This window comes from Haemorhous mexicanus, chromosome 3 (assembly GCF_027477595.1).
Source record: "Haemorhous mexicanus isolate bHaeMex1 chromosome 3, bHaeMex1.pri, whole genome shotgun sequence".
Lineage (NCBI taxonomy): Eukaryota > Metazoa > Chordata > Aves > Passeriformes > Fringillidae > Haemorhous > Haemorhous mexicanus.
The window spans coordinates 55,777,841-55,790,606 of record NC_082343.1 but is presented as its reverse complement, the minus strand read 5'-3'; the positions used below and the strand labels follow the sequence as shown (position 1 = coordinate 55,790,606).

At 37.6% G+C, this 12,766-nt stretch overlaps 1 protein-coding gene across 2 annotated transcripts in view; it reads left to right on the top strand.

The window, feature by feature from the left end:
* The window catches only part of SNX9 (sorting nexin 9), a 59,227-nt gene extending 46,892 nt beyond the window's left edge, over positions 1-12,335 (top strand). For both annotated transcript variants that reach the window (XM_059841913.1, XM_059841912.1), the window contains exons 13-18: positions 48-125; positions 5,333-5,409; positions 6,158-6,247; positions 7,668-7,782; positions 9,213-9,304; positions 10,619-12,335. In XM_059841913.1, the coding sequence (XP_059697896.1) occupies positions 48-125; positions 5,333-5,409; positions 6,158-6,247; positions 7,668-7,782; positions 9,213-9,304; positions 10,619-10,666 (500 nt within the window). In that variant the 3' untranslated portion in view covers positions 10,667-12,335. The remainder of the gene's footprint in view (positions 1-47; positions 126-5,332; positions 5,410-6,157; positions 6,248-7,667; positions 7,783-9,212; positions 9,305-10,618) is intronic.
* The last annotated feature ends 431 nt before the right edge of the window (positions 12,336-12,766 follow it).

Below are 12,766 nucleotides of genomic sequence, written 5' to 3'. Positions count from 1 at the left end.
TTTTTCTTTTGTTTTCCCTCTTTTCCTCATCCTTTTCCCACTTTCAGCACTACCCAAGGAATACCAGAAGATAGGAAAAGCATTGCAGAGCCTGGCACTGGTCTTCAGCACTAGTGGATACCAAGGTACTTCTATAGCTTCATTTGTACTTTGCTTAAAAAGAGGTATTTTAATTACATCATGCTACTTTTTTTTTTTTCCTGAAGACCATAATGCTTTCCTCTTTGAGGTTTAGATGTCAAACAGGGTTCTGGAAAAAATTCTGAAACCTTTCTTTTGTGTATGTTATGGTGTTTTTATGTTCTAGTCTGCAATCTTGTCTTCTCTCACTGTGTAATCTTGTGGTGGGTTGGTGGTGGTGGAAGAGTTTAGTTTGATCTCTTAGTATATAATCTGGTCACTGACCTAACTGACCAAACATGCTGTAGCATTTTTGTGATATCAAAGGGAAAAGAGAGAAAAATGGGGCCTTGAAAATGGCTGTCACAGAACTATTGTGCCACTTCATGATACAACTCCACACGTTGATGGAAGAGTTACTACAATGTTTTAAAATCCATTATGTGGGCTGGCTACTGTAGCTTTTTTCTGTAGGGTTGGCTACTGTAGCCTTTTCTTGTCCGTCGCCTTTGCTTGTCCTTCACGAGCCCTAGAAAAGACCCTGTTGTGTTAGGTAGGAAGGAGGGAAAAGGAGGACATCAATTGCTCAAAGTTTTCCTAAAATGCATTTAGACCAAATTTAAAATATGTTAGGCTCTACTGATGTTTTCCAGACAACTGGAAAATATTTCCTCATGGACAGAGGGTGCCTGTTGAGTCAGTTTTCCCTGAGATTCTCCTTTCAAAGGTGTTTGAGGTTTTGGGTTTTTTCTTTATATGCTTGATAGCAAAATTACTGTGTTCTAAAACCTTAAATGCTATAGCCTAGAAGATTCCTGAAATGTTTTTCTTAGAAACAATCTTAGAAATTTTAGTTGACCAGTACTTACTCTGACTAGCCATCTGTATCTTGCTTTATAATCGTAAAACTTTTTGCCCTATAAATGATGTATTAAAATGCAACCTTCTGAAACACAGGCTCTCTGCTGCTGGAAGTATTGGAAATAGTGCTTGGAAGTATTGGAAATATTGTCCCCATAGCTTTTTCTCATCTATGTCCTGTACTTCAACAGGAAGACTGCTTAGTTAGAATTGAGCATAGCATATTGCTTAAAAGTCACTTTTGGATGTGAGAATGAAGTAGGGGATTTGATGGTTATGTATTCTTAGCATGGGTTAGAAAACTGGAAATTCTGCCTGAATAAAATCTGTAGCAGGAAGTCCTGAGAAAGAACTGAAAATTGCTTGGGCTGTAGCACATTCTTTTGCCAGGGTAAAGGGAAAACAATATATCATAAAGCTAGGATACAGAATTGCAGATCATCCTTAGAAAGGAAAGCTTTTATTTGATTTCAAACATCTTTGATTGGTATGAAAAAATTGATCTCATGATAGTTTGGGAACAAGGCAAGCATGTCTGTCTTTGCTTTTTGCCCAGTCATAGCTGGTTGCACCTGTATCCTGTTGAGAAAAGTACCCTTCCTACAGATGCCTTTGCTTTGATTCCACGTTTTGCTCTTTACAATAATTTGTACCCTTATATTATTTCCAAATTAATAATATATGGGATTCTTTACTTTTTGAGTTCCCAGGAAGAGAGAGCAAGTAAGATGCAGATGTGGCTTTAAATGGCTTCATCACTGCTTCTCTCACAGTCCTGCCTGCTGCTCACGTATGGATTCACCTGATCATTCCATCAGGTACAGGTCTATGGATTAAGCAGAGTGTCTGCAAAAGACCTATGCACCTGGATTTAAACTGATAGGGTACAGCTTTCCAGATGTCAGTATATAAAAGAGGACACATTGCTTCCAATGAAGAAGTAGCTAGGCTGAGTATGATGTATGATTTTTCTGGACTATTAGTGAAGAGGAATGGTTCATTCAGCCATGCTTAAGGACACTCAGTTCAGTTTCTGTTGGGAGCTGAATCTCTTCATCCTCTTTTTTTTTTTTTTTTTATTATTTGGTTGGGTTGGTTTTTTGGATTTCTTGTAATACTAGTGTTCTGAAAGTTTAAGCATATAGGCCACTGATGATTGCAGTGATTGATTTGATGACAGAAACATTTCTAGATACTGGTAGCTGGTATGACTTCTGACGTACTGCATTTACTGTTAGTTGGTTCATTTGCATAGTTAGGATGGGATGTATCTATTGCCCATGACACTTTCATCAGTGATGCCTGCTTGCTCTGCAAAGCTTTATGTGTAATGATGTCTTCTGCCTTCTCTTCTAATTTCCAGCCTAAAATATTTTAGATTGCACCAGCCAAGATACGCTTGTTAATCTGACTCACTCTCGCTCTTTTTCTTATGCTACAGAATGAGCCTTATCTATTCACTGCCAGCCCCAGTGTGTGTTATGGATCTGTCCCCAGTATTTGCCAAGGCAAGGGTACCTTTAAAACTATTAAGGACACACTGAAAGTGTCTGATTTAACTTGGCTATGGACTTATGTACTGCCCAGTTGGTTCCAAGAATGTGCACTTTGAAAGCATGATCCTGGTCCAAAAATGTGTATTGGACAGTACCAGAACATGCCTGGAAGTGCCCTGCAGGTCCTGCAGCCTGGTAACATGTTGCCTATGCTACTGTGTCATAGGATACTCTAAGGTTAACACAGCCTTAAATAGCATGGTGCCTCTTGCGGTACCAAATCTGGAGGAGTCTTTCTCCTGTATTAAGAAAATGTGAATGACTGGTATGCCATTCAACCATAGTAAACTCTCCTAATCCTACATCACCCCTCAGGAATTCTGTTAGGCAGTTACACAAAAGTTTCACTATCCTGTCAGCTAGCAGCAGGCAAATACTGCTTTACAAGCTGCTTGTGTGCTGAACAAATCAGTTTGAGGTGTACTTACCAAGAAAAGCTTTGCTGCGAGTATTTGCTGCTAGTAAATCAAATTTTGTGCTTTTTCCTACTGAATTATATTAAAATGTACTTTAAAAGAAAACAAAAATACTTCTTGACAAATAAAAATTGTCTGTCCCAGTCAAGACCTGGAATATTAATTCCCCCAATATGTCTGGATGTATTCCTTCTGAAATTATTATCACTGGCATCTACCAAGCAGTTGAACTGCTAAAAGATGTTCTATTAAACATCTCCAAAAGGCTTCTCATAGTTTTATGTGTTTCTTAATCTCCTTATGACAGTATGTAGACTGTAAATCAATGAAAATATCTGTTTCTCCTTGTGGTTGGGTTGAAACATCTGTGGAATATTACTGGCCATTTTAATGCTGTTTTTATAGCTACCTTCAGTCAATGCTTTTAGGCCCTCTCTGTTTCTTCTGGGGATCTATGTACTAAACACTAACATAATTTTGTTATAAATGTTAGCAACATTTGGGGCTTTCTGCTACTCTGTTGATTAAAGGACCCCTGACATCCTGATGTATCCTTGCACTGGGACCCAACTCGGCTGAGAGACCCAACTCACAGACTGAGTTAGAGAAGGCAATTCCCAGCTTTGCATTGGTTCAGAAGCTGAGAATGCCAAAAATAAAAGATTATTGCTTTTGGGAGGGTTTGTCTAGATCCTTTGAAGCTCTGATCTACGAAGGTTCCTTGAGTGAGTACAGAAGGGGAGAATTTTGTTGTTCAACTTAAATATACATACATATTCTTCCTTTTTTTTTTTTTTTTTTGGGTACGTTATGGAAAGTTACCATATTTCATGGCATTATAAAATGAATAGCAATATCTAGACTAATGTGGCTTCTGACTCTGAAGCCACACCATGTTTTATCCCAACATCTAGGAGTCAGTTGCCTAAGCCGCAGTTATTTCAAGTTTACTTCTGAGCAGACAAAAGAATTCTGAAATACTGAAAATACTTAAGCCTGAAATAATAAAATTGATCACCCTCCAATTTTTAATTGTTTTACAAAAAGGTGAAGATATGTTATGAATTGTGTACCTCTTGAGTCTCACAATGGGAATTAGTCTTGGTGGTTTTATTTTTATTTTATCCTAACAGGCCCAAATAGGAGAAAAATAATTATTTGTTTAGCAGTGTTTGTGTTACTAGACTGATTAGTTCTTAGGATCAGTCATTTTGCCTCACAGCTTTTTGACTTTATGAAAGCAGTCTAATGGAAAGTAGGAATTGATTGATAGAACTGAAGCAACATTCAGTCATTACCTTGTTTCCTTTAGGACATGCTAAAATGAAGGAATCCTATGTAATAAATCTCTAATGCAGATTAGACCATATGTTGTAATAAAACAAGATACTTTAATGCTGATATTAATCATTAATGAAATCTATAGTACTTTTCAATTAAGTCACTGATTAATATCTATAGAATAAAATCAAAAAGTTCATAAAAGACTAACCACTGCCTAATGTCAAGACAAGTCTGGAAGCATAAGAAAAACTCTTTTTTCTTAAACTGAAGTTTGATATCTGCAAACTATACCTTCGCCTTTCTACTCTCTACCTCAATTTGCTTTCTGTACTGTTGACTACATGCTTTGGACAAGCTAACATGGATGGGAAGGTGAAGTTGCATGAAACGTACAAGGAATGTAAGGCTTGTTTCCATCTTTGTCCCACGTAGCCTGTCCTGTTAGTAATACAGTGTTATGAGTGCTTGTGCTGTGGTCTAGCTTAGGATTTATGGTGATGTTTGTATTGTTAAGCATAGATTGTAGGGTCCTTTGATCTGTTTCATATGAGTATGAAAGTTAGAAACTCACTCTGAAAACCAGTGATTTTTACAGAGCTTGAAAATATTGTCTGAGAGTTCCCTAAAAGATCAGAAGTCTTGTTGTCCAGGTAAAAAGTTACTTGAGCCCCCTTTTGCTTCTCTGACCTTTGAACAGTTATGGTCCAGGACTGTCAGAGAGCTCAGGGGTAGCAGCACATCAGCTTTGTCAGTCTATCTTTTGTAACCCTCCTCATTCTTCCTTCCTTTTCATCCTGGTAGACTTCCTGTTGCCCCATGTGGAGGAATACCTGTGTATTTAAACTGCATAAAATTATTAATAATATATATATTAAATGTGGAAGTACTGTGGTAGAACATTATTTTCTACAAGACCTTTAGTTTTCCTCCTTTAATGTTTTAAAAAGTTCTTTATTTCTGCTGGTTATAAAAGGATGGCTAGCCATTTATTATTGTAAATAAGCTATTTTATAAATTTGCCTTGAATCAAGGCAAGTTTCTTGTTGTAATTGACTTACTGTAATTTGAACACTGATGTTTGTTGAACACTTCTAGGAGAATCTGATCTCAATGGAGCAATAACAGAAGCAGGGAAAACTTATGAAGAAATTGCCAGTCTTGTAGCAGATCAGGTAGGAATATTGCAAATGCAATGGTGTAGTGTGTACAAACATATCACCTATTTGGATTTCTTCTGACTTTTCTTTTTTCCTCTTTGATTAAAACATAACTGCTAGTGCTATCAGCCAATTAAATTGCTATTAACACTATTAAATGCATTATCATCTTCTTTTCTACTCTGTGTCAGCTCAGGGGAAATGTGATGAGAGGGTATTTCTGTTGGTCAGAAAGCCCTCATTCTGGTTTTTAAAATACTAAAATGATTGTTTGGTCTTTAAATGTGTTCATTTAAAGGTCTTTATTGGTCTTCAAGACATACATTGATGTTTAGCATGTAACACTTAAAGTCTCCAAAATGCAGATCCTCTTTATCTCAATGCTGAGTCTGAAATTTCTTAAGACACCTTTCCACGTTGACAACCTGTGCATGCACATATTTGTATATGTAATGAGAGACTGCACTGGAAACTCTTCTTGGGTGAAAAGGCAAAACCCCATCACTTCATGAGCTAGTGTTAAATGAAACAAAGAACAGAGGCATCTGCACAATGGTGCTCAGTGCCTTGCTCTAAAAAGCTTATATTTTTTTTAAAACCCTTTTCATATATGAAAAACTTGCATAAACAATATTTTGGTTGGGTTTTCTTGATTGTTTCATCCCCTTTTTTCCCCTTTGCCCTTTCTTGGCATCGTAGTTTCTTTTCTGTGATGTTTATTTGCCACAGATACTTTTACTTACGCTTATGCTTTGTTTATTAGCCAAAGAAAGATCTTCACTTTTTGATGGAAACAAATCATGAATATAAGGGATTTCTTGGTTGCTTCCCTGACATCATAGCAGCTCATAAGGTATGTGATGTGCCTTTCTTTTTAAGGGCTGGGCAGTGGGGACAGCAGCAAAAGTGGTGGTATGATACCCTGCATTTGTGCAGCAGCCTGGCCCCTGCTGCTGAAACACTGGAAGTTTCTGTGAAACTGGTGTGTTGATTTTTAAAATAAGAAGTACTTAGAGGGAAGGAAAACTAGAATTTCTCTCAATAATATCACAACTTTCTGATATAGTAGAGCAGTAGAAGGTTCATGATTTTTTTCAGGTTGACTTCATGTCCCAGTGGGGTGAATAGCAGTAATGTAAATTTGTAATATTTGAGCCTTATGTGATAGTTGATAATAAAACCATGTGAGTGTTGTAGGAAAACTTGTGTACACTGACATGGCTGGCTTGCTGATATGTGATAAATAATCATGCACTGCATTGAAGTTTCTTTAATATCAAAAAACAGAGATCAGAGCTAAGCTCTAACATTTCTGAGGGAAAAAAAACCCAAACAAAATACCAGAATACCAGCAACAAAACCCAACCACTTCGTTCTCTGTAATCCAAAAGCCACGGTGTACAGTTTTGAATATTTTGCCTTTTTTTTTTTTGGTCGTAGAGTTTTCCTTATGGTCATGTGTCTCCTGCAATGCATTTAAAGAAACTAAATATTGTGAAGTATTAAAACAAGTGCACAAATATGTGGGGTTGGAGGTTTTTTTTATCACTTGAAGTGTTAAATGTATAGAACAAGAACATAAGAATATACTTCTGAGAGCAATAAAGATAAAAGCATATCAGATCTGTGTATTCATTCTTCAGGATGTTTGCAATTTCTCATCCCACAGAATCATTGGGGGAAAATACCATAAAAGGAGAAAAATGTTTTTAAAACTTGAAACATAAGCCTACTGCCAAGAGACATGTAAATAGATTCTCTTGCATGTTGTTTGGCACAAATAAATTGTGAAGGGGAGGCATATCTTTTTATGCTTGTTATTTATGTGACTCGAGGGTTTTCCTGAATCAATGGCTACACATTGCATTGACTTGTAATATCTTGGAAAACAGTGTTATGTTGCCTTCTCTTGTAAAATGTGCAAAGAAGATTCTACAGGCTTTTGGGTGTCAGTTAAGTTGGTCACCTGTAATTTCAAACTTGGTCCATTTGTCTTTTTTGGATATATTCTTGTGTATTACTGCCTGTACCAAACTCAGTTTGCTGATGATTCTGATCATGCCTGTGTTTGAAGTCACTTTTTGCAAGGACTCTTGGAATCAATAAAGTGAAATAACAAACTTTGGATGAAAATGTGAGAAGGCAGAATTGATCATTTTGTGTACATATGTGTACTGACTGCAAACTCAAAATGTAGCTAGTGGCATTTTAGATTACTATGAACACCCCTAAGTTGACTACTCTTTTAACCTTTCTGCATTTGGTTTCTACAGGGAGCAATAGAACGAGTGAAGGAAAGTGACAAGTTAGTTGCAACCAGTAAAATAACACCCCAAGACAAACAGAACATGGTGAAACGTGTGAGCACCATGGCTTATGCACTACAAGGTAAACCAAATTTTGAGCTAAATGGCAGTGTTGTAGACCTCTGAAGGACTTCTGTTAAGCAGTCCTTACTTTGAAAAAAAATCTTTTGCTACCAGGAATAAAACCTTGGCATGGTTGTTTGTGGGGACTTTTTTGTGACCTGCTTCGAATTTTTCTAAATTGCAGTTATTTTGCCTCTCCCTTTTTTTAAAATCTCACATTGCTATTGCAAAAGACACATATTTTGAAAATCCAATTTAAAAAAACCCAAAACAACTTCCTCAGGCTGAATCTTTGATTTGGAAGTAATACGTCTCAAATTAAAAGCATGGACTCTGGTGCAAGAAGCAGGTCATCATTAGGAGAAATGTTTTTCTGACTTTTAGTTTAGTTAGACATAATCCATCTCCCAGATGAAATTCATATTGTTTTGGATAAGATCTTTATTTCCTGGATATTTTTTGAATGATCTTTTTCCTCTTTAGGTTAGAGGTGTTGTAAATACAAGGTGCAGCACACCACACTAGAAAAACTGGGGAAGTGAGGAGTTGGGGCTCAGTCCTGCAGGATATCAAGCCATTAAGTGCATCCTGTTACTGACTTCAATGAGATTACTCATTACTGAGGGGGTTGCATCATTTTTGGGTGATTTAAAGGCAAGAGTACTCTATATATTATGTGACGAAGTCAGAACAGCACACAAAATTGATTTTAAAAACAACCAAGAAAACACCTCATCTCCTTCCTCTTAGTCACAGTGACGCAAGAGGATTGTGTTTTATGTGTGGTAATTGGGGAAGAGACCTCTAGGATGACTTTTACAATGCAGCATATTTCTTCTCCCTCCATTGATATCCCAAATTATATTTAACTTCTTCTTCCAGTCATAAACTGTGATCTGAGAAGAGATGTAGAAATTGGTGTAAGGTGTTACAGGTTCAGTAATGCTGTTTCTCAGGTATCTGTTGAAACAGAGTAAGTCAAGAAGGAGTCACACACTACTGGTTGTATCATTTTTGTTCTTTTTTGTTGAGCTAAGTATTTACAGCTGTGGCTTACAACTTGATAGCTATACCCTTGGAAATCTGAAAGTCCAAGCCAAAATTCTGTTGGAAACCCTTCAGGAAGGAACAGTTACCTCAGTAGCAGAAAATCCTGCTTGTATTTTTTTTCTAATCTTTGTGTACCTGACTACTGTAATACAAGGACCTGGCTTTGTCCAGGAAGTGCCCAGGTTGGTGTGTAATTGACCCCCTACCAATCTGACAAACAATTCCACTATAACTTGAGTGCCGCAAGCAGAACAGGTTGTGGAAGCATGAGAACAGTCCTCCCCTGCTGGCAGGGCTGGACACTGAGCTTGCTGCAGAGAAACTAACTTGAACTGAGTGAAACTGTTCCTAATTATAAATGCTTCTGTTAAATAATTTGTCTCCTGGGTCTGATTGCAGCTGAGATGAATCACTTCCACAGTAACCGGATCTATGACTACAACAGCGTCATTCGTCTCTATCTGGAGCAGCAGGCACAGTTCTATGAAACGGTAAGGGACAGGGCTTCAGCACTCTTTGCCTGGCATGTACTGTGCTGCTGCTTTTATAGGAAATACAGGATTTAATCCAGGCTCCCATAGAGCACATATTTGAAGAAATGTACAAAAAAAAAGTAAAAGGAATTATTAAAAAACCCTGAGAACTGAAAGAATGAGTTAAAATATTTTCCTAAAGATACTGTCTTATGTATATGATTGTTACAATAAACCCAGTAGAACTAAGAACCACTGTTCAGAAACCACATTGTTGATAGCTTGACTTTTTTCTTCCCCCCAATGCTGGTACTAGGGTTACCAAGAATTTTAGTTCTCCGATGTGTAGTAAGCAAGGCCTGCTGCACTGAACAGAACAATAAAACATTTCAACAAAACTTTCCTCCCATAGGATGGGAGTGAGAAGGGAAGTTTTTGTGATTTAAAGCCTGATGAATACAAGTGTGGGGCAGGAGGGACAGGAACATTTCAGGTGACATTTAATATTTTAAATCTGAGCACTCTCCCTACCACTGTAGTTCTCATTTGACAATGTTCTCATGCAGGTATCCTTTGTGATTTTTAAAAAATAAACCAAGAACAAGCTTTCCAATGTGATATGCTGGTAAAACATTTGAGTTTGAATGTGCTGCAGCCTAACTTCTATCACTAAAAGAAGTCTCATGAGTAACTGGTGCCCCTTCACAGCCATAAAAGTTGCCAGTGGAGCTTCAGAGGTATCTTCAGTGGGTGACAACTGTAGGTCCCCCATCAGGTCACTTTGCTTACTTTCCTTGAAACATCTGATGGGGTTAGGCTTAGGTTGCCCCTTACTGTCTTTCAGCCTCTTGTCCAGTCTTTTTCAATCCTTCTGGTTGCAGCCTCACCAGTTTTCTTCTACCAATGCTCTCTCCCTCAGTACATGTTCACATGTGGGGTCATGGCTACCATGAGAACTGTGGGGAGTGCACAGGAGCTCTGTTCTGTTTCAGCATTGCTTCAGCAGGGAAGTGGGTTTCCTGGAAAATCTGGCTTTGTTCCTCTAGCTCTCTCGTGCAGTGCAGTGCTAGACAGGCAGAATAACAGCCCTGCCTACAATGCTTTCTCCAGCACAACTGGAGCAGTGAAAGTACCAAATTAACAAGGCAGAAAGTGTATATATGAGAAGTCTTTATAAGGGAATGTTTTGAGAGTCCTGCAAACACAAAACCTGCAGTAATGCCTGCAGTTTTTCATCACATGAGGAAACACCTAATTTCTTAGCTTGCAATCATATTTCTGCACAGTGTAAAGCGACTGCATATTAAATATCTTCTGTTTCTTTTTTTTCAGATTGCACAGAAGCTGAGGCAGGCACTCAGCCGCTTTCCTGTGATGTAGAGAATAAGGAGTATTCAACAATACAGAACAACTCCAAAGTGCTTTTCTGATGTGGGGGCAATGCTAATAAAAACTTGTTAGCCTTTGCAAAAAAAAAATCCCAAAAAACCCCAAACCAACAAGAATCAGTTGTTAAAAAAAGTATTATTTCAAATTTTCCTTTATAGGCCTAAATCGTACAATAAGGCTCTCCTGTCTTGAAAGCTCTCCCATTTATATCATTATTTAAATAAAAACAGCTGGGCAATGCTGTCAGTTATAGCCATCTAAATTATCAAGCTGATATGTTGCCATGGACTTCACGAAGACTTGTCTGATGTTATTCCAAAAACTTTGCAACAACACCAGAGTGACACATTTGTAGCTTTTTTATAAATGGGAAAGCAGACAAACTTAAGAAAATGACCTAATATTCATTATATTCAATTGAGCTCTCCAGCAATTCAGTAACCAGGAGGAATTATATTCATGTATGTTTCTGGCACATGTTTGTGATAATCTCCTGACTGAACGCTTTGCTCTTAAGTTTTGCTTCCCATATGCAGCCATGGCATCCTGCTCCCAGTATGACTTCTGGTAAATATAAATCATTCTTCCCTCTCTTCTTTTTCCTTCTAACGAAATCTTGTTCTTGTGGCGCACCACCTCAGAGCTTATGTCAGGCTCACTTTTTCACTATGCACTGTGTAAGAAGACAAAGTACAAACAAGGAACGAGCCATTCAGGAAAGTGTGAAAAACAGTTTTCCATACCAGCACTTTGACACCCCAGTGTTATGCTGTAAGGCACTGGTGTTTCTCAGTGCTGTACAGGGCCAGCTTCCCCTCTGACAGTTTGTAGTGTTTCAGCAGAGGGGACTGTGCCACATCTAACCCCAACTAGTAGACCTCCCCAAATTCCAACTAAGCTCAGGTCTTCGTGTAGTAGTATGGTGTGCTATTGGTTCAGGTTGACTTTTTGTTGCCTTCTAATGCAAACTCAAAGGTGACAAAAGTACTGAATGACATCATTAGTTATTACACAAACTCTGTTATTTGATCATCATCTTTTATCAAGTGACTCAGTATCCTCTTCCATACTACTGAAGTACCATTTGAGGCCTTGGCTTTTCACAGAATCAAACCAAAAAAAGCCACCACCAACTGTGTTCACAGTGGGCACCAAGTACAGTAATTCATTTCTTGCCATAGGCAAGCAGGAAAGCCAAAACACAGTTTCTACTAAAATGTGCCTAGAAAATAAATATTTTAGTTTAAAAAATTAAAAAACAAAAACTAAAAAGGCATTTTACCAATAAGCCATTCTAAGTGACGGGTACAGTCTGCCAGTTCAATAGTTGCCTTACTCTGTTTTGCATTGGTGTTACTTTTCTGTGCTAGAAGGAAAATCTGGGTCTGCCTGAATAACCTGAAACCAAACCAAGCCAGACTAGGCCTAAGTCTAGATGCTTCTCAGTGTCACGAGTTTTGTTCACCTTTTATAAACCTTGTCTTTTTCTCCTCCCAATTTTAGTTTGCTTCCAAAATTCCATAGTGCAGTGTTGTTTGATACAGCCATTTAAATATGTACAAATTGTAAAGAATGTGTATAAATGTTTTACACCAAATGTAAGATCTGCTTGCATGTAGAAACAACTTATATAATAAATTGTTACAATGTGTACAGTAAATTCTGAAATCACTTTTTCAAGCCAGCATTTTTTTAGCATTTGTATATTCACTTTTTGGTAATGAAATCTCTTTGTAACAGACTCTTCATTTGGGAGGGGGAAGGGGGTTCTTTTTACCAATCCTTAAATAGTTCCATATGCACTAAAGTTGAAAGCTCTTTATCTTGAATAGATTGTTTTGGAATCTTAAGTGTGAGCTCTGCATTCCCAGTGCAGGGAAGCTATGACAGTAGCAACTGTGTCAGATGCAACATTTTGGCAAAAAAATAAAAAAAAGAAAAGAAAAACTGTTTAAAGATTTCTAGTAAAATGAAGTTAAACTGATAATAAATATTTATGTATACCCACCAGACTATTTTATCTTTTTTTTTTTTTCAAATCATGACGTTGGTTTTTAACAAGGTGAGTAGTATGAGGCAAATCTTCTCTGT